Raw genomic sequence first — 22,050 nt, 5'->3', positions numbered from 1 at the left:
GACGGTCACCCAGGCCCTCGTCACCAGCCGTCTAGACTACGGCAACACCCTCTACGCCGGAACCACCGCCAAGCTCCAGAAGAGACTCCAGCGGATCCAGAACGCCTCAGCCAGACTCATCCTCGACATCCCCCGACGCAGCCACATCTCCGGACATCTGAGAGACCTGCACTGGCTCCCCGTCAACAAGAGAATCACCTTCCGGCTCCTCACCCACGCACACAAAGCCCTACACGATCAAGGCCCGAGCTACCTCAACAACCGCATCAATTTCTACTCTCCCAAACGCCACCTCCGATCGACCAACCACGCCCTCGCCGCCGTCCCCCGCATCCGAAGAGCGACAACAGGAGGAAGGTCCTTCTCCTACCTGGCCGCCAAGACCTGGAACACCCTCCCTACCGACCTTCGCCTGACCCAAGACCACCTCTCCTTCAGGAAGAAGCTCAAGACCTGGCTGTTCGAGCATTAGCAGCACCCCTCCCCCCCCCCCCCCCAAGCGCCTTGAGACCCTCCGGGTGAGTAGTGCGCTCTATAAATGCCTTGATTGATTGATTGATTGAATAATTCTTCTAGGACTTACTGTGTAATGTTGGTAGAACTTCTACAGCATAGATCTAAAGTGTGTCCCCCCACCCCAAATGGGCTGCATGGGTTTTCAGTCTTGCCGTTATGCATCACAATGCCACAGAGTTTGATTTTACCAAATGAAAACCGTACACACTTTCAGAGAGGATGCTTCGATCCAAGGGGGCTGAAATCTACAGACCTATCCCTAATGGAAAAAGGAATTGTCTCTTACTCTTCCCTCGACAGCTAGAAAAGTCATGCTTTTCTGAGCAGGACACTCTATTCGAGACATAATCACAGATCGCATTCATATCCAATCCTAATTATTGCTCGGATCGCAAATGTTTTGCGGATACCAGCTTGGTTCTTGCTGATATGTTACTTCCTTTTGCATTCTTTGCAAATACCTTATGCAAAAATGTTATCCTGTAACTATATAATACTGATTCACCAGTACTGAGTACACTGTATTAATGTGTATTTTTTGATTCCTTATGCAGCATCTTTGGTGACGCTGTTCTCCCAAATCGCAGCTTCAATGTTTCAAGTGCTAGAATGTTTACAAGCACTGTCTGAAACCTAATTTAGACTTTTGTCTGTCCATCTTATTGATTCAGCGAAGAGGTAAGGCAAGTAGATTTATTGGCCGGACAAGTAGATTTTTGTGCCATTTTGTCCCTCGGCAAGTAGATTTTTTAAACAATTCCACACCCCTACCATTGTCAACAACTCGGTTTGAGATCACAAATGTCTTCATTGTTCAGGTGGGGAACTTTTACCACCTGATGTTTGCCTAGAAAATGTTACTGGAGAAAGTATTCCTTTGGTAAGATACAGGACCTCTTTGTGATTGAGTTTAAAAATGATAGAGGCATGGGAAAACTATATGTGGCAGTGAAGGGAGCCTCAGTTATAAGTTGGGTAGACCAAAAAACCGTGGGGATCACACTGAATCTCAACAGTGTAGAAGAGGCGTTATTGATCGATGATGAAGGTGAGGGCGTGTCATCCTTTGCGCAAGAGTCCCTGAGGTTTTCACAGGAAATATTTGAGAATTGCAGGGGTTCACTCACAAGATCACCTTTAAGGAAGATGCCAGACAGATTTGTCACATAGCGAGGAGTTTACCTTTTAGTGTGAGCGATGAGGTCAGTAGTGAATAAAACAGACTTGTTGACCATGGAATATTTGAACCTGTGGCGTTGACTGAGTGGTTAGCTCCATCGACCTCACCTCAGGTAAGTTCGCAGCCAGATAGCAAGAATGAGACGGCTTTTATCACCCCTTTTTGGTTCTCGGTTCATAAGAATGCGTTTTGGCCTAGCGTCTGCTGCTGCTATATTCCAGCTGTTGATGCATCACATTTTTAAAGACACCACTGGAGTTGAATATTTTCAGGTGATCTATTGGTGATGGGAACATGATGATAAGCTGCAAACGGTGTTGAAACATCAGGGGGTGACAGCAGAGTTTTAAAAATGTGCATTTGCTGTGAAATCCGTGACATACAGTGGGCATGAAGTGAGTGACATGGAATCACGCATAAAAAAAATAAATCTTGGGGTCCACCTGCTTCGGCCTCAGAGGATGAAGTCAGATCCTTTCTGGGGTTGTCAGAACGATGTTTTGTAAACAACTTTTGCGAGCAAGACTAATGGAATGAGACAATTGCTTAAGGATCGTACTGAGTTTGTATGTAATAATCAGTTGCAAAAAGAATTTACTGCAGTCAAAGGTTATGTATGTCAAGCCATTCTACGCAGGGTTTTAATCCATTGGCTCGTTCTGTTGTCACCACAGATGCCCATAGAAAGGGGCTCAGTTCATTGCTTTCCCAAATTGACAAGTAGGGAAATGAACCCTTATTGTTGTTTATTTCACATTCCATGTCTACTGAGGAGTTAAAAGCACCGCCATATGTAGTCCGAATGTCTCAGAGGCTCTTGGATTGTAATTATTCTGTTGAATACTTCCCTGGCGCACAAAACAATGGGGCAGATTTTCTAATCAGGTCTCCCTTGATCATGGATGAACATATAGGGGGAGAATGGGAGGACTATAGCCTAGGCTTTTCTGAGGTGACGAAGACGGTGCCATTTCTGTGGATGATTGGAAATGTTGCTTTACGAGGAGGATAGAATTTTATGTACAATCAAAGATTTCTGTCTAGATGGTTGGGCCAAGTATGAACTTTCTGGACAAGAGTTCCAAAAGATGTTGGGAAGTAAGGAATGAGTTGTCAGTTGATAGCAAGGGGTGCTTGCTGCGAGGAGATAGGATAACACCTCTTATATCCTTGAGGTCCAAAGGTTTGGCCATCATACATGAAGGACCTTTGGGAATGATGAAACCTAAGATACGAGTTAAAATGTACTTTTGGTGACCTGGTGTTAATGTGGAAAGGTATGTGAGGAATTGTATGTCCTGTGCCAATGTGGACAAGTCCCAGATCACATTTAAACCACCCCTAGGAGCTATGAGTATTCGCTGGGGTCTTTGGAAAGCCATTAATATTCTAGGGATGGGTCTTGATTGTACTGGAGTTCCAAAATACTTTATGTTTAAAGCATTTTATTGAGACATTCACAAATAAAAAGAAACAGTTGTCACAAAGAATAATTGCTTATGGTACAACCATATAGTAGCGCACTAGCGCATAAGGGCTCTGCAAACGTAATGTCCATCCAAGTGTGATGCCTGGCGCGTATGCTGCAACAAGAACTTCAGAAGTAAACAAACCCCCCAAAACTCCCCCTCCCCTTCCCAACCCCTCAAACCCCCCCTCTCCCCTCCCGTCCAGTGCTAAGGTCACCTTCCTGCATCAACACCCCCAAGCCGCCCCTCCCTCTCAGCAGCTCACAATCCTAGGCTCATTGGTTATCTGAATCCGCTTGTGAAGTCAATCTCAACAATCGAAGATATCGGGGGCATGTAAGTTCTGTAAATTCCTTAACGAGTAGTGAGTGAAACGGCTGACACAGGTCATTAAACTGCTCCACCTCTACCGCCACCATAAGCGACAACTTTTCCATCCCCAGGACATGCCATAATCTATGCAACCAACCTGTTGTGGAGGGGAGTGTGGTGGTGCGCCAGTGAATAAGTATATTTTGAACTACAGAGCCCAGTGCTATCGCAATTTGCCTCCCTCTACGAGACCTCAGAGGATACATGAGCCCATTGGGTAAGCCCAACAATACATATGCAGGGAAGCGAGGCAGTTCAATGTCGAAGTTTGAGTCAATCTCATCCAGGACTTCCTTCCAGTAGGGGCACAGTAGAGGGCAGTCCCATAAAACATGAGTGAGGGTGCCTATCTGCCCACAGGCCCGCCAACAAGTGTTCTCGATGTTGCGATTCATCTTATGCAGTCTCTGAGGTGTGTAATACCAATATGTGGACACTTTAGTAAATGTGTCTGTAAGCCCAGTGTGGTATGCAGAATGACGTGGTCGGTAAGAAATATGGTCCCACTCCCTGTGACTTAAGGATCTCCCCAATTCTCGTTCCCAGCGTTCCCTACCCGGGTTATAAAGACAAGAGGAGGAAGGCTGCAAGAATTTATATAGATCTGAGATGAGTTTCGTGTCTGAGATGCGTGTCACAAGCCATTTCTCATAGGGCAGGAGTTTCCTGTCCGCCGACTCACGCACCTGTGGCTGCAGCGCCCAGTGGCGCACCTGCATGTATCGCAACCGTTCCGTCTCGGGCAATTGATATTCCTTCCTGAAGTCTGGAAACGGAATGACGCCGTCCTGAGTATATACATGAAATAGCGCTCTGCATCCCGCAGCTCGCCAGCGCGCAAAGGCCCCAGGTTCCATTCCGGGATGAAAATCTAGGTTGTCAACCAATGGCGTGAATGGCGAGGGGAAGGTAGTGAGTTCATGCATCGCGTTGGTGGCGTCCCACACCCTCATCGGGACTTGTGTGATAAAAGACGCGTTTAAGTTGGATGGACGATGAGCCCTACGTAAGAAGGGCACCTCCTGCCGAGTCCGGTCCGCCACCGCCTGGTCTTGAAAAAGCCAGTGTTTGTCAGACTCCCACTTGCTCCACTCCACCAGATAGCGTAATTGTGCTGCCTGGAAGTATTTGCGTAAGTCCGGTACCCCCAGCCTCAGGGGCCAGTGTGGACAGGGCCCTCTTGAGCCTGGGTTTGCGACCCTGCCATATGAAGCGTGCAAGGTCCGCCTGAGTCTGCTGGAGCCATCCTTTCGGGGGCTGAAGCGGCAGAGCCCGGAACAGGTATAGCGCCTGTGGCAGGATGGTCATCTTCACCGCGGCTATTCTGCCCAGCCAGGACAAGGTGCCCCTTCTCCAACGACCCAGTTCCTCCTTTATTTTCTTACCCAGGGCGGCGTAGTTAGCGGTCACCATGGCGGGTAGTGTGGGTGCCAGAAGTATGCCCAGGTAGGGCACCAGGTCTTTAGACCAGTGCATGGGGAACCGGTCCTGCAAGTCGGTTCTAGTGGCAGCAGTCAACGAAACGTCAAGGGCCGCCGACTTCCCCATATTCATTTTGAAGCCTGCGACAGCAGCAAAGGTCTCTAATTCAGCGATGCATGCCGGAAGTGCCCTCTCTGGATCTGCCAGTGTCAATATGATGTCGTCTGCGTAGAGGCTAATGGTGTGGGTATACCTCCCCATCCGTATTCCAATCACATTCGGGTTTTGGCGTATCCTCTGGGCAAGGGGCTCCATATAGAGTGCGAAGAGATGTGGGGACAATGGGCACCCCTGCCTGGTGCCCCTCTCTATCTCAAACTTTTGGGAGCTGCAGCCATTAACCTGCACCACTGCAGACGGGAATGTGTAGCAATTGAACACTAGGGTGCGAGATTTCTCACCTATGCCCGCTTTCGATAGGACCTTCTCCAGATATGGCCAGTGCACCCGGTCAAAGGCCTTTTCCGCATCAACAGCTAGCAGCATTCTCTCCCCGGGTATCCGGGAGGCCTTCTCCAGGATATGGACCACCCTCTTGGTGTTATCCACTGTTTGCCTCCCGGGGACAAACCCCGCCTGATCTGGGTCTACCAGTCCCGGTAGATGAAGTGCCAAATGGGCCGCAAGGATCCCAGTATAAAACTTGAGATCGATATTCAAAAGAGAGATCGGTCTGTAGGAACTGCATTGCGTCCGGTCCTTCCCCGGTTTAGGGATGACCGACACTGTTGCTCAGAGTAGATCTGGAGGGATAGCTCCAGGAGTGGAGAATGAGTTAAAGAGGCGCGTCAGGATCGGGGCTAGCACGGGGCAGAATGTTTTGTGTAGCCGTCCGGGCCCGGAGCCTTCCCGTGTTTAAGCCTGGAAATGGCTGTAATCACCTCCTCAACTTGAATGTCTCTTTCGAGGTATTCCGCTTGTTCTGGAGTGAGAGAGGGAAGTTCAACCGAGGCCAAATAATCTGCTTCTGCCTGTGCCGACGGGGGTTTGCCCGTGTATAGGTCAGCGTAGAATCAGCGGAAGCCCTCCGCTATCTGGCTATCCTCCGTAGCTATCACCCCAGCAGATATCGATAGCTCCTTCACCAAATGCCTTTGATGTGCCTCCCGGAGCTTGTGCGCCAGAAGCCTGCCGCATTTGTCTCCACCCGTGTAATATGCGTGCTTAAAGCGTAATGCAGCATATTCCGCTCTATCCATATCTAAGGCCGACAGGAGTTTCCTCGCTGTTTTAAGTTGCTTCCAGATTCTGAGAGCTCCCGTCCTCTGGTGTACCTGTTCCAGCTCTCGCAGTTTACGGGTGAGTTCGTCCCGCTTTTGCTGTCGTTCTCTATTCTCCGCCGAGGAAATGGCAATGAATTCCCCTCGGAGCACTGCTTTCAGTGCCGCCCACTGTGTCGCCTGGGTTGTATCAGCATTATCATTGTGCGTTTGGTAATCACGTATCGAGTCTTGGATGTGCTTCACCACCGTCTTCTTATGCAAAAGAGTATCCCTGAGGCGCCAGACCCCACGCGTGGGTGACATCGGCGGCAATTGGAACGTGCCCGTGACAGGGGCGTGGTCCGACAGAGAGAGAACCCCTATCTCGAAGGCTGTGGCTAAGTCACAGACCGGCCCCGTGACTAACAGATGGTCCAGTCGTGCATAGGTCTTATGTGCGTGTGAGTAATAGGAATAGTCTTGGGTGGTGGGGTGGAGACGGCGCCAGAGGTCGTGGAGATCTAATTCCTCCAGTTGGCTTCTGCCCACCTGCGCAATTTCCCCCGCCTGCGAGTGTCTCTGTGCTGATCTATCCAAGGAAGAATCAATGACCATGTTCAGGTCTCCCCCTATAGTTATGTGCCTGACTGAGGTGGCGGTGATATCCACTATGGCCGAATTAAGAAATCGTTCCTGATGTACGTTGGGCCTATATACCGACCCGTTGGTGAATACCAGACCACCTGACTTAACCCTATAAGCTAGGAGTCTACCTTTCTGTTCAGCAAATTTATGTATGACCTCCCCTTTAAATGTTCTGGACACTAGGATTGCTACCCCGGCTGTCTTGGTAGTGTTGGAGGAGAGAAATTGTGTGGGGAATTTGTGAGAACGCATCCTCTGACAGTCTCGGGCTAGGAGATGAGTCTCTTGCAGGAGACAAATATCTGCTTGTGTGTGGTTCCAGTAGGGATAGCACTGCTCTCCTCTTGACAGGGTTATTTAACCCTTTCACATTAATGGTGACTACTTTAAGGGCTGTCATCTGTGTGGGCGAAAACAGAGTTCAAGCAGTGAATCACGGCCCAGGAGCGGCGGCTCTGGTGCAGATAGTGCGTAGAAGCACCGGAAGGCTAGGGCGAATGAATCAAAAACACTGGACGAACCCTGTCCCTCCCCCCCAACTCCCCTCGAACATCTCCCGAACTGCCTTTCCCCTTCCACCTCCCTCCCCGTCTCCCTCTATCCCCCAACAAACCCCTCATGCAAACAACCAAGCGCCCTCCTCCCCCTCCCTTCTTCAGTCCCCTGAAACCCCAACAAATTTCAGTCCCAGTCATGTCCTAGCGGACAAGTCTGTGGTGATTTACCAAGGTGGACGTCCGGCCACTTACTCCTCCCCATGGCCCCCCTCCTCCCAGGACCCCAAACCTGCTACATCAGTAAGGCTGTGGTGTTCTCCCCCCGGAGCTTTGTTATGCTGTCAGCGCTACATCACCACTGGAAGCAGTGTCTCTTGCTGCCTCGGAAACTGCATTCGCCATGCCAGTTCTAATGGTGGGCGAGTCCGGTCTTCTGTGGGCGGCGGGCACCCGTCTCCGCGATACCCTCTGCCAACTGTCTCTAGGGCCGCGTCTCTGGCTTGGCATAGTTGTTTCTTCCTCCTCCGCCGTGATCCCCAGAACCTCGCATGTCTCCTACAGCGATCGCAGTTGGTGCATCGTGCCATTCCATCTGAAGATGAGGCGGAAGGGGTGTCCCCAGACATAGAATGTTTCATGCTCTTTCAGAAAGTCAGTTGCTATCTTAAATGATTTCCGCCTCTGGAGGGTGATGGCGGACAAGTCCTGATACAGGGCCACAGAATGACCACGAAAAGTGAACAAGGGTTGCTTCCGCTCCTCAGCCATGATGCGTTCCTTCAACGGAAAGTCTGGGAGAAACGCTAGAATGTCCGGTGGTGGCGCAGATACTCGTCGTGGCGGTCCCACCCTGTGTGCTCTATCAATCCGGACTGGGAACTCCGCCGGTTCGCCCAAGATAGCCCTAAACAGGTCTCGGAAGTAACCAGCCACATCCGGGCCCTCTTCTGTAGATGGAATTCCCCGGACTCGGATGTTGTTTCGTCGTGACCTGTTTTCAAGGTCCTCATTGTGCGTTTGCAGATCCAGATGCTGGTCTCTGAGGCGCAACACTTCCTGTTGCATCTGCACGATGTCCTCGTCGAGTCGGTGGTTCGTGCTCTCCACTGTGGCCACTCGCTCCCCCAATTCATCCACCTCTCTGCACACCTCCCGAACTTCTCCCGCCACTTCCTGCTTTAGTGTCTGAAAATCGTCTCTGAGGGTGCTAAACAGAGCTTCCAGGAACGATCTAGTGACAGGCGGTTCCCCTCCACTCGCACCCTGCGATCCTCCGGCAGAGCTTGGAGACGGTTGCCCCCTATCTCCTCTCTGTTGAGGCCTGTTGAGCATTTCAGGGAGAGTGCGATCCCCTCGTTTGGTGCGTTTGCCGGACGCCATCTTGGAACGAGTGTAGGCCAGTCCTCCCCGTCCCCTCGGCTCTGCGGGTGCCTTCCCGGGCTGAGTAGGGGACTGTCGGTCGTCACCAGCGGCAGTCTCGAGTACGTCCAAAAAATCGCTTCCAGCACTTCCGCACTCAGTCGAGCAGGCCGAAGCCACAACCTCGAGTGCCGCCCACAGCTGCTCTGGTAGAGCAGGCCCGCAGGTCTTGGCTATTATTCCAGGCTATTTGGGCGCTGTGGGGCAATCCTTCCTCCGGCGGTGCGCGCTGATCGATGGTGGGCGTGGTTGTTCTGTCGCCTTCCCATGTGCCTCGGGGGCCGGCCTCTTTCTCTTCCGACTCCCGGTCCGGACCTCCAATGCTGTCCGACGGGCTGTCCTGAGGCCAATTTGAGACCAGTTCCAGACCAGGGTCTTCACGTCGGGTTACGCCACCTCTCCCTGCGCCGCTGAGCTCTGGCGGGGGGAGAAATAGCTATATTTCAGGCCTTGGGCCTATTCGGATCGGGGAGCTGCGAAAAGAAGCGTCCTCTCACTCCGCCATCTTTGCCACGCCACTCCAAAATACTTTATAGCCCTTTTGGATTTGTTTTCTAAGTGGCCAGAAACATATGTGTTTACCATGGTTGATTCTCGTGCAATTGTATTTTCTTTTTCTTTAAAAGGGTGTTCCTCAGAGAGGGAATACCTAAGACATCGTTGACTGATAGTGGATCACAGTTTGTGTCAGAGTTGTTGGAGCAATTCTTGTCCACTCTATCATCCTGCTAGCAATGGGTCGGTGGAGCGCTTCAATAGGGTGATTATCGACAGTATACAAATTGCCGTTCAGAATGGTAAGTGCTGGGAAGAAGGGTTGGACAAGTTGATTTGGTTTTACAGAATGACCCCTACCATGAATGAGCGCAGCCTGTGTCGAGTGTCAACGAGTCGAGAACCATTTATGAAGGACAATGCTCCTTGGTTGTCTGGAGATCGACATGAAGAGTGGTCTTCCTCTGTGATGATGAGTAGCATGAGGAGAGCCTAAGAGGTGCTTAAAGAGTACTTTGATCAGGAACATGGTGTTACGAATGCGGTGTTGGAGTCAGGTGATTGGGTGCAAGTTGAAATGGGTGTGAAAGTTAAGACAGTCCCTTCAGGTGATCGCATTTGTTTCTATTTCTGCTCCATTAAGTGATGGTTAAGACAGTCCCCTTCAGGTGATCGCATTTGTTTCTATTTCTGCTCCATTAAGTGATGGTTAAGACAGTCCCCTTCAGGTGATCGCATTTGTTTCTATTTCTGCTCCATTAAGTGATGGTTAAGACAGTCCCCTTCAGGTGATCGCATTTGTTTCTATTTCTGCTCCATTAAGTGATGGTTAAGACAGTCCCCTTCAGGTGATCGCATTTGTTTCTATTTCTGCTCCATTAAGTGATGGTTAATACTTTGCAGTGCAGTAAATTATCCAAATGTAACAACATTCTTGTGTGGAAGGAAGAGAAGGTGAATCCAGAAGGTGACGTGGAAATAGGGAATGGTTGGCTGTGGAATGATGAGGGCAAAAATGTATGTCTTGAGTGTGATGACAACAGTGTTTTAGTTATGAGAGCTGTTGTAGGGAGGGGAGTGATGAGAATGTTGTGGAGATGGGTGAACAAGGGGACACTCCTGCATGCAACGGTATGGAGATCCCTGGTATGGTTCCTGCACAATCTTCCCACACTAATAAGCGGGTAAGAGACAGTATGCAACCAGAACAAGTTAAGGATTTAGTTATGATTTAACAGAGAGGACTGCCATGCAGTTGCTGGCATTATGTTGTATCCTGCTCCTTGCTCAAGGAACATATTGTATTTATAATTATTATGTGTATTTTTTATTTATTGTTGTAGGGTTATAACTTATTGGTTTATTTCATTATTTTGGTACATTTTGCAAGGTTTTGTTGTGTTTGTAAGTGGCACGTGCCCTTTGTTGGTATTTGGAAGGGTAGTGGATCTGGAGTACGGAGCGGTTGAGGGGATCTTTTGTGTGAGGCACTGGCAACACTCGACAATGCTTTGCCTTAGTAATAGACTACCATTTAACTCACATTGGATGCGTGAATCGTTACATTATCCTTGGTGACGACTGAGAATGGGCCCAAATAACGCATCTACCTTTATCGCCAAAATAAGTCATTTTTGACAGGAAATGGTGATGTCTCCACTTTGTTTTTTGGGGACTTTTGTGCATCATTCGTGTTCGCAAGCCATGCCTTACAAGTGAGGTACCTTGTTTATCAGGAGAAGTGTTGCACACAGAATGTGCAACAATTGTTATTATGAGTTCAATGTCTCTCCATTATTGGCTTCCAAATGTGAGTGAGTGTGCAAGAAGGATCTCATTTTGCAAATTACCCTCTGAATCACATGATGGTGTGGGCAACCTAAGCTCAGGCCTCTCCGAGTAACCACCATCCCTGGAATCAGTATCTGGGACACAGTTAAAAAATGCCTAGATGCCACTCATTTTTCATCCTTTACATTTCCCAGTATGCATTGAAGCCTGGAGGGTACACAGGGAAATATCATTATAAGCTGCAGCTCAAATGTTGTGGACAACCAACAAACGCTATATAAACCTACAATGAGAAGGGTCTAACGGACGTAACCATGTATTGCTTTTGTAAATTGCCATTCAGGCAAAAAATTACAGATGAAAATGTGAGTTAATTCTATTTTTTTTATTTTAATGACCGCTTACTTTGGAGAAATCAGAAGCAGACTAAAAAAATACCTGTTGCTGAATTTGTAATGTTGTCTAGTCTTCAGAAATGTATAGCTTTCCGGGTTCACCTCTTTCTCCAACGCAAATTGCAAGTAGGTTGAATGCACAAAAAAAGGGAAAATGGACCATACTGTGGTGTTTTGTTTTATAACTTTGGTTGTACCTGAAAGCTGTGAAGTTAGTGATCTTGCACTTCAAACCTTTTGTTGATGTCCCTTATTGCAGGGGGAATGTTTGGAAGGCTTAAGTGTGTGAAGTTCCAGAAACATAAATGAAAGGACTTATCACAAGGGAGAAAATTCTTTGCTACAGGCGAAATCAACCAAAATGTTTGTTTTCACATATGAAGTATTTTTTGTTTTTATATCATTTACATATCTAGTGAACACATCCCTGTGTAATATAATTAACTTTAAAAAAGAATATTGATAAATTAATATGTGCTTAAAGGATTTAGAGCCTCAAATTATTTCATGTGATCTCACACACAAAGTGTAAAGCACGGCTGTTGTCTTACTTTGACAGATCATGCGACTGCTGATTATGATGTGTTATTCGTTGGAAACGAGTTTATGAAGGATACGCAAGTTACATCTGTGAAGGAGCAAGACGAGAGTCCCGGCACAGGTGAGAGAAAGAGATGAAAATGCGTGTCACCTGCAGAGTGGATGCATGCTAAGATTAAGGTCCTACCAGATCCTTCTTGGCCCACTGAAGAGAAAGGTCTATCTCACAGGCCCTGCAGAGCTGAGAGAAGGAGCACGAGTCCTGTAGCCCCTCCCTCAGACTGTACCTGAAGGAACACTTATATATAAACCTTCACTCAGCAGATTCTAGCTTATGAGGGAGATGGGTCATTGGTCACTAAAACGAAGACCTACACACGATGGAGTCTTTTAGATGCTGTTCAACTAGGGGTCATTTTAATGCAAAGATGGCTGCTAATGACTTAATAGGAACTAGAAAAAATGGTTAGGGGTTAATTGGAAGCCTTAATCTATAACGAGATATGGAGTCAAATGGATTGTTAATTTATATCTCCTGAAAGTGTCATTACAACTCTGCTCACACTGCAGTACTTCACGTAATGAACTATCAGATACGAATTGTCAAATCCCAGGGACTTTACGATGTCAGAAGATGCCCGTCATCTCTTACAGATGTTGTGATTGAGTACACCTCTGTTGAAGGTGATCGTTTGGGGCTGGTCTCCTAAGAATCTGACCCTGACCCTGTGCACCATGAGTATAACTCAAGATCCTTCGTCAAAGGTCGGATGTTGTTGACTCTTGAGAAGGATGAGCCTGTTGCCACTCACGCAGATCAGGTGCGCTGCGGAGACACTCCGCCGACGTGGAGAGGAGAAGTGCAATATTATGATGAAATGTATGAATGATGAACCAAGTAAGGGATCCAGTGAGCTGCTCAGGGCATTGAACAGATTATGATAACTGGATTGCTTTTGGACTGAACCATCTGCTTAGAATAAGTCAAGGTGTCAGAAAGGGAGACCAAACTGCCTGATAACCTACTGTCTGACAGCGAAGCTCATGACTGCCATAGAAACAAAAGGCTCCAGGTTCAGGATGATAAACACAGCATCCTCTGCATCCAGGCCTTTTAATATATGTATTGCTGGCATGCACCTATTGTTTGCGGCCTTAATAAGCCATTATCTGCTCCTCAGTCCAGCATTACGTTGAGTTGCCTTTTACAACTGTTGGAATGCAGTGCAATCTCTACGAGCGCACGAACTAACCTAAAGCTAATAAGTTAGTAGTTCACATCTACCAAGTTCCTTATTAATTATTTTGAGATGCTCCTCAATCTGGGTATGAAAAAGCATGTTTAGTTTTTTTTGAAAGACTCCTTACCCACCAACCTTGTTGGTGGCTTGCGTCATCATTCAGGATACCTAGCGCTTCAAGAGTGTGCCTTTGTCGCCTATTTACAGTGGAGCGGGTTTTTTTAGGGGGGAGGCTGATTATCTCAAATGAGAAAAGAGGTGAATTAAAATTTTCTTTTGAATTACCCAACAGTGTGGTCTACTTTAATAATGGCAACCGTAGACAGGGATTAAAAGCAGTGGTGGCTGCGTTGTGAGAAACCAACGGACTCTCTCCTTATTGGTATGGGTCGACATGTTTTTTTCTGCTCCAAGATGTCCAACTGGTAGGGAGCTCCGTCTGGAGGCTCCCAGGGCTAGGGATCGCCATTGGCGCAAATCCTGTCGAAAGCCCAGCCATCGTCCCCCCACTCATGAGAACAGGGGATAAACATAGGGGCCAATGCAATCGGAATCTAGCGCCCCCAGCAGGACCGAGGACAGAAAAAGAAGCTGCAAAGCTTACCAGGACATGCAACCCACTCCACCTGCTCAGCCTACCTCACGAGCAACCCCTGCCTCGCACTGGGTAGCACCTAGGTGGTTCAGTGGGGACATCGGTGACACATATTGTGCTGCATTGCGCACCTCAGCGTGGTCTGCTTCTGGGCATGCCTCATACCGACGGCGAGTCCCGTGGTGTTAGGCTCCGGGGGAGAGTGCGGCACCCAGCCCTCTGGACGCTGCTGCACTGTGTACTGCGGAGCGGGGTCAGGCGTACATGTGCTCTCGCTTCGACTGCAGAAATCTTGTGCGTGCCACCTCCTGAGTGATCTTGCCTCGACTGCCATCTCCTGGGTGGCCATCGGCCCCACTCGGCCCCACTCGGCCACCACTGCATCGTAAAGGTTCTGCTGAGTGGGCTGCTTCTCTCCGCCCCTCACTGCAGCCCGGGAGCCCATGGTGGATATCTGATGAAAGTGAGCGTGAAGGTTATGGAAAGCCTGGCGGGAGGAGGGTGTGATTCCAGGCCCTCCCAACTCTGGTGTGGAAGGGTGAGCGTAATTGGCCTGCCACTACAGTGACCCACCTCTTAGCTTGTTATTTCCTCTGAGTCAAGTCACCTGGACAACATGGCTGCTAACACAGCTGGCCCCTCAAGCCCGTAATACCTGCCTCAGCCTAAGGATTGCTCCACCAGAACTTGGGGCACAGGGTGGAGCTGCTGGAGCTGCCCTTCTGCACAGCGGCCCTAAAATACGGTTTCATGTCTGATTTCTACCTTTTGTTTTTGAGCTTCTTCATAGTAGGAAGGCTTCGGCTACCTCACAACAGGCATCTACTTCGGCTGCTTCATCAGTGTGATTTCCACCTGCCTCCAGCCTCAGCCTACTCTTTGCGTTACCTCTTCAATTGAAATGCTCTTTGGCTACTTCGGTGGGATCTCCACCAAATATCAGGCTCTGTTTTCTGTTTGGGCTCCCCATGCAGCTGAATGACATTGGGAAGCGCTCGCTCTAAATATGTTTTTTACCAGTCACCAGCTCCTATTTGTGGCTAATCTTCAGCTGAAAGCACCTATGACCAAAGCATAGATTTCGATGCCGGAACACGGTTAGGTCAAAACTTGGTACTGTGGACGTACACTGCTAACGGGCGGGCTTACTATATTTCCATGCACGTACTGTCACTCACAACGTCAAGATATTCTGTTTACCATATGCCAATACTGGCCTGATGCTTAATCATACTTGCATCTAATCCTGGTTTTGTCTACCTTACAACATTATTAGTTCGGTGCTTAAACCTGTCCACATCTACTGCTTGTATTGTGCGACTGTATCATTATCTTGTGTGTTTCACAGTGTTTCTGGACATGTACTGTTTCTTAGGTCTACAAGTTTTACTACACAACAACACTGTTTTGATGATGGCGCATGCGTATGTATGAACTTGGCTCTTGTCCGCCTTATGCCATTATTGGTTCGGTGCTTGAACTTATCAATGTTAGTCCCTGGTATTGTACGACTGCATCATTACCCTAAGCATTTATTGTGTTTCTTTGCATATACTCTTCCATATGCTTACAAGCTGACTCTGCCCACCAATATTGTCTTTTTGCATACACTGTGATTTCATGTAGATGTTGTCTTTTGTCCACGTTGTGATCTTTACCTACTATACCTCGTATCAGCAGTAGTGTCCCTGCCTGTCCAATGTATGCTGTACAGGTTTACCCTGACGTCGTACCCATGTTATTAATTTATTCAGTATATCCATGCCCTAGAACTGCGTAGGCCTCCCCGGAAAAGTGGCCTACAAACAAACAAGCGCAGACAGCATCGCCCCCATCAAACCACCCAACACCAAGAGGTCCAACAAACACGCCATCTGAGAATGCAAATGAATGGAGCGACGCGGGCGCTCCAGCAGAGACCCCACACACCAAACCGCACTAAAGTTCACCCTCAGAAGATATCACTTCTCCCTCAAAGAAGCCAAAAAAGATACCCTGGCCACTCGGATCGAAACCAGCAGCAGCCACTCGAAGGAACTATTCAACATCATTAGAGAGCTCTCTGCCCCAGAAGCCGTCAAAAACACAATCCCCACAGGAACTCTGCGACGCCCTGTTGAACCACTTCCACAACTACATAGCAAACATCTACAGCAATTTCAACGCTCAATCAATGGAGATCATTCCACACGATGACTGCCAACATCCCGCACAACCACCTCACCGACTGGACCCCCCTCAACACTGAGACCACCGTGACCATCATGACTTCCTTACACTCAAGCACTCCAGCAGACCCCTGTCCACACCACACCTTTAACCTAGGATGGAAGGACAGCTGCCCTCAGCTCAGTTACATCCTCACAGCGGCCATCAACACCTCCACCTTCCCACAAACATAGAAACTCAGGGAAGTGAGACCCCTCCTAAAGAAACCCACCGCAGACCCCAACGACCTCAAGATTTACCCCCCTCATTTCACTCCTCCCATTTCCTATGAAGGTCCTTGAAAATGCCATCCTCCACCAGCTCACAGACAACCTGGAGAGAAAGAACCTACTAGACACCTCCCAATCCAGCTTCTGATCCACACACAGAAATGGCCCTCATAGCCTCAACAGAAGAAATCAGAACCATCCTCCAATTGTGGAGAATCGCTGCCCTTATCTTCCTCGACCTCTGACACTATGTCCCATCACATCTCGGTCAACAGACTTCACCACATCAGCATCAGTGACAACGTCCTCAAGCTAATCACCTAATTTTTTCATGGGACACTCACAAAGAATTCGCCTACCACCCTACACCTCCTAAGTCAAGGACGCCATCTGCGGTGTCCCCCAGGACTCCTCACTCAGCCCCACCTTCTTCAACATCTACATGACTCCGCCAGCCAACATTGTCCGCAGCCACAGACTCAACATCATCTCATACACAGACGACCCCCAACTCATCCTATATGCCACTGAAGACACCTGTGCCACCAGAGCCAACTTCCGGACCGCTATGACCAACATCGCCGGCTGGATGAAAAATAACTGCCTGAAATTGAACAAAGACGAGACGGAAGTGCTCATCTTTGGAAGAAGTCCTCCTCTGTGATACGACTTCTGTTGGGCCCACTCTCGGACCTGCACCAACCCCTTCCCCCCACCACCCACACGAGGAATCTGGGCATCATCTTGGACAACGGGTTCTCCATGATGCGCCGGGTCAGCGCAGTAACCTCCACAAACTTCCACCTCCATTGGCTTCCAGTTGCTCTCAGAGTGCGCTTCAAGGTCCTAACACTGGCCTTTAAGGCCTTACATGGTCCTTGCCCACCATACCTCAGTGCCAGGTTTGCCTTCTATCATCCCCCGCGACAATTGAGATCGGCCTCTCTCAGACATTTGGTCACTCCGAGATTTAAGAGAGCTCGTCTGGGAGGAAAATCCATGACGGTCATAGCCGCACAGCTATGGAATAGCCTCCCTGACCATTTGAGACACACGACTAACCTCACTTATTTTAAAAAACACCTTAAGACTCACTTATTCAAGCAATTTATGTAAATGCACATCTTCTCTCCTGTTATGTTATCCCTTTGTTACTTTCTGACACTGAATCCCTTTTCGCGCCAGGACAGTCTTGACTAGCAGTGCGCGCTACAAGAAATATATAACATAACATAACATCCTCTGAATGCTCTGGAAGATCTTTAGATGGACGCCGCCCAGCACCAGGAGAACAGTAACACAGGGCTTCATCACCAGCCGACTGCACTACGGAAATACATTCTACGTCGGAATTACCACCCAGCTCCTGAAACGACTCCAGACAATCCAAAACGCATCCTCGATCTCCCAAGACGATCAAGCATCACGTCCCACACATCCATCGGATACATAGAGGAGGTCGATCCTTTTCCTGCCGCGCTGCTAGTCCTGAAACTATTTGCCCCTCCACCTCTGGACCTCCACCACCTTTGCCGACTTAAGGAGAGCACTCAAGACCTGGCTGTTCGATTAAACGGCTCCTACTTAGTGCCTGGATACTGCCCGGATGATAAGCCATACTCTACAAATCCTGTTGATATGATATGATAGGCTATGATATGATATGACACAAACCCTACTGCAGCCACTAGCCATTGACACCTCAACCATTATTGCACTCGAGAAATTCAGCACAAATGTACTACTGGGCAATCTAGGCACCAGTTACTGCACAGGTAACCCATAAAATCCTCAATGACTTCCCCTCTCCACGCATCTCTGACTCACTACTCGTCTTAAGAAGTGCCCCCACTCCTCCAATAAAGACACAGGCAGGCCACCTAATCCATGGAACGACCCTCCGCTGCAACAGGCAATTATCTTGGCAGATCCCCTCCCCCGAGAAGGCCCCTAAATAGCCGTCTGCGTAATAGGACTGTACACCAATGTTACACCGCAACTCCACCATGGAAAGGTATGGCCCCAACTCAAACCGTAGTAGGTTCCCATGAAACCTCTGCAAAACTGCTGCAAAAAATGTCAAGCACAAATTCCTTTAATAACACCCAGAGACACTAATAACCGGCATCTTCTACAGTCCTGCAGACGGAGGCATTATAGCTGACTTCATCTTCTATACTAAGAAATCGGCCAAATGGAGAGAGATGTCCAACAGCACCTTCGCATAACTGACACTACCAATGTCCCTTATGGAACTAAGCTCAGTATATCCCCATCCCAGAATGTCACGCAGAATTGTCCATGACCATCTACAAAAACTGGAACATTCTAGTCCAAGCCTCTAAACAAAACCTAACCCTCTTTGATCGCCACTTACTTAAGCTCTGTGTCGCCATGCCATCTGGTTCCACCTCCTCCCCCCCCCGCCCGCCCCACCCTCCTGGGAGCCAACCCCCCCTCACCATCTACTAGAGAACTAATCCAGGCACCCTCACCTCCACCCAAGAATCCTTCTACTCTAAATCCTCCTTGCACTAACTCCACCCCCTTCAGCCCCCTCTATTGCCAGACAATTTAACGATACAGCTTCATTATCAGAATCACTCTTATCCTACACATCCCATGTCTTAGACTCCTCCCAATCCAGCTTCCGAAGCAACCACAGCAGGGAGACCGAACTCCTCGCTGTCACCGATGACATCTGCTCTCTCCGAGACAAGACCGCAGCTCTCATCCTACTGGACCTCTTGGCCGCTTACGACCCAGTCTCCCACTGCACCCTAACCATGAGACTCCATGACGCCAGCATCCGCGAGAACGCTCTAGACTGGATCCGCTCCTTCCTCACCGGCCGGAAACAGCGAGTCAGACCGAGTCAGACTGAGTCAGACTACCCCCATTCCTTTCAGAATCTACAGAGATCAGATGCAGAGTGTCCCAGGGTTCCTCCGTGAGCCCCACCCTCTTCAACGTCTACATGGTCCTCCTCGCAGACATCATCAGAAGCCATAGACTCAACATCGTCTCCTACTCCGATGACACTCAGCTGATCCTCACCAACGATCCCACAACCGCCAGAACCAACTTCCACAGCAGAATGAAGACTCTAGCCACCTGGATGAAAGACAGCTGCCTCAAGCTCAACTCGGACAAGACTGAAGTGCTCAACCTGGGTCCCACCACTTCCAACTGGGACGACTCCTGGTTGCCAGCTGATCTGGGACCTCCACCTATCCCTACGGACCACGCACTCAACCTTGGCATCATACTGAACTCATTGCTCTCAATGAACCGCCAAATCAACTCCGTTTCCTCACCCTGCTTCTATACACTCTGCCTGCTTCGAAGGACATTCACTAGGATCCCCATAGAATCCAGAAAGACCGTCACCCACGCACTCATCACCAGCAGATTCGACTACGGCAACACACTTTACGCCAGCTTCCCCCAGAAACAATTCAAGAAACTACAGTATGTTCAAAAGGCAGCCGCCAGACCAATTCTTGACGTCCCCTGCCGCAGTCACATCACGTAACACCTCCGACAACTCCGCTGGCTCCCAGTCAACAAGAAAATCATCTTCAAGCTCATCACACATGCCTACAAAGCTCTCCACAACATAGGACTAGCATACCTGGACCACCGCCTATCACTCCTCGTACCCTCCAGACAACTCCCATCTGCCTATCGCGCCCTAGCCTCCGTCCCCAGGATCGATAAGACCAGAACTGACAGAAGATCCTTCTCCGTCCTCGATGCCAAGACCTGGAACACCCTGCCCCTCCACCTCCAATCCGCGTAATTCAAGAAGGACCTTAAGACCTGGCTCTTCGAATGATCCTCCACACCCAGGAGGACAAGCCCCCCCCCCCCCCCCCCCCCCCCCCCCCCCCACCAGTGCATCGAGACCCTCACGGGTGAGTAGTCATGCTTTACAAACCCCTGATTGGATTAATTGATTGACACATGGCACTCCTCCACTGCCCAGCTAGAGCTACCTATTGAACCAACATCCTCACAGTCCATCAACCTCTGCATGAAGCCGGCATCACACATCTCTGACCCACCCCTGCGGCACTTGCAAAAAATCTCAGCCACACCATCTCTCCTGTAGGGACCAAAATCACAAACTCCTCCCTATTTAGCGGCTCCATGTCGGCCACCCTCAAACTCTGCCAAGTCACCCCCCTTCTCAAAAAGCCAGATGCCGACCAGAACATTTGCAGACCTATCACTAACCTCCCGCTTCTTACCAAAATGATTGAAAAATATGTGCTTGCACAGCTCAACAATAAATACGTCCAGTATAAAATAAATAATTGTTGGGGTGGAAGACCAACATTTCCCTTTAATGGATCTTCCAACACTGATTATTATTCTTTGTTAATAATTATGTTTAACAACCTGAAGAACAAAGAACCTGTTTCTCCCAACCATTCATTTGTGCTGTACTTCCTTTTTTATTGCTGGGTTTGCAGATATTGTATCAATTGGTTCACCGAAAATTAAAACGGAGGATGACTCTTACTCTATCCATCACCTCGACTTCGAGAGAAGAGAGCGCATACCCAGCGGTGCAGGTGAGTGAATTCGTCTGCATGGATGCTCCAAGTGAAAGAGATTCAATCTATCCACTCATATTGGTAATAGGCAGGATTAGTATGCCCTGGAGTGTGTCCCATTCATGAACTTCGAATGGGAACTGTCCCTCCACCTGCTACAGCGCTGAAGGCCATCACCAGGGACTAAGTACATAACACCAGATGTCTACAAAACGTCCTAGGTCAAGAAATGGTGGGCGAGATAAGAGAAACAATAGCAAAGAGGCTAACGTATGAAATAGAAAAAATGCGAATATTGTATCAACAAATTGAATGTAACACATGGAACAACTTCAGCTTCGATACAGATTCTCATTTCTATTTCTGACAGAGACTTAATGTAGGAAACCCTGATTTGTATTTGTCCTGGTACGAGCCACTTCATTTTCTTGTCATTTGCAAAAATTAAATCAAGGGTAAGTGGCAGTTTTATAGATGCTATTTAGGCTCTGCTGTACTGGATCAAGAACATTTTGTCTTTTATCCATCTCATGTTTTGTCATAGTCTGACCGGAATTAGCGTGGAATTTAGCGCGGGGACACACTGTGCTGAGTGCAACCAGGCGCTTTAGAAATGGTTTTATTATTATTATTATTATTATTATTATTATTAACACCTTAGATGCGGCGCAAATATCCCTCCCCAGTGCTGCGCTGTCCATTGGAACTAGTGCTGAATGGACGTCCAATGGTCGTGCGCAGCACTGGGGAGGTAGTGCTGCCGTCGGCCAACGCCCCGACGCAGCACTTAAGAGGTTATTATTATTACTCTGCCTTTGAAACAGATTGCTTACACATGAATATGACGTGCATTGAAAGAAGACCTCTTTTTATGGACTCTGAGTCATTTAAGTTCTGAATTGATCACTGACATTTTTCGATGTTTAAGAACTCTTTTATGTAAGAATAGCCTTCAGGATGCAAGGCCATATTTTTCTGTGTGCAGTTTGCGTTACACTCAGTTGTATTCCTGGTTAGCGAATATTATATCTCGTCTTCGTCCTTACAATCAACCTGCGATTTACTCCTGCGTTGCTGGAATAGTTCAGTCTTTCTTAGACAAAGTCAAGAAGTCTTAAGTATAGATGGCCCCAGAGGAACTAGAAGATCTTCATTGAAAGACCTTTTTAATTTGACAACATTGATTGAATTTCAGCCAAAAATCTATTTTT

At 48.5% G+C, this 22,050-nt stretch overlaps 1 protein-coding gene across 1 annotated transcript in view; it reads left to right on the top strand.

Moving 5' to 3' along the window:
• Positions 1-22,050, top strand: part of LOC147736968 (uncharacterized) — a 108,532-nt gene that overhangs the window by 38,710 nt on the left and 47,772 nt on the right. The window contains exons 4-5 of the mRNA XM_086954193.1: positions 12,023-12,124; positions 20,756-20,857. Of these exons, the coding sequence (XP_086810319.1) occupies positions 12,023-12,124; positions 20,756-20,857 (204 nt within the window). The remainder of the gene's footprint in view (positions 1-12,022; positions 12,125-20,755; positions 20,858-22,050) is intronic.

Source organism: Lissotriton vulgaris, chromosome 1_1 (assembly GCF_964263255.1).
Source record: "Lissotriton vulgaris chromosome 1_1, aLisVul1.2, whole genome shotgun sequence".
Lineage (NCBI taxonomy): Eukaryota > Metazoa > Chordata > Amphibia > Caudata > Salamandridae > Lissotriton > Lissotriton vulgaris.
Note: the sequence above shows the minus strand (reverse complement) of the source record. Positions and strands in the feature narration are given on the sequence as shown.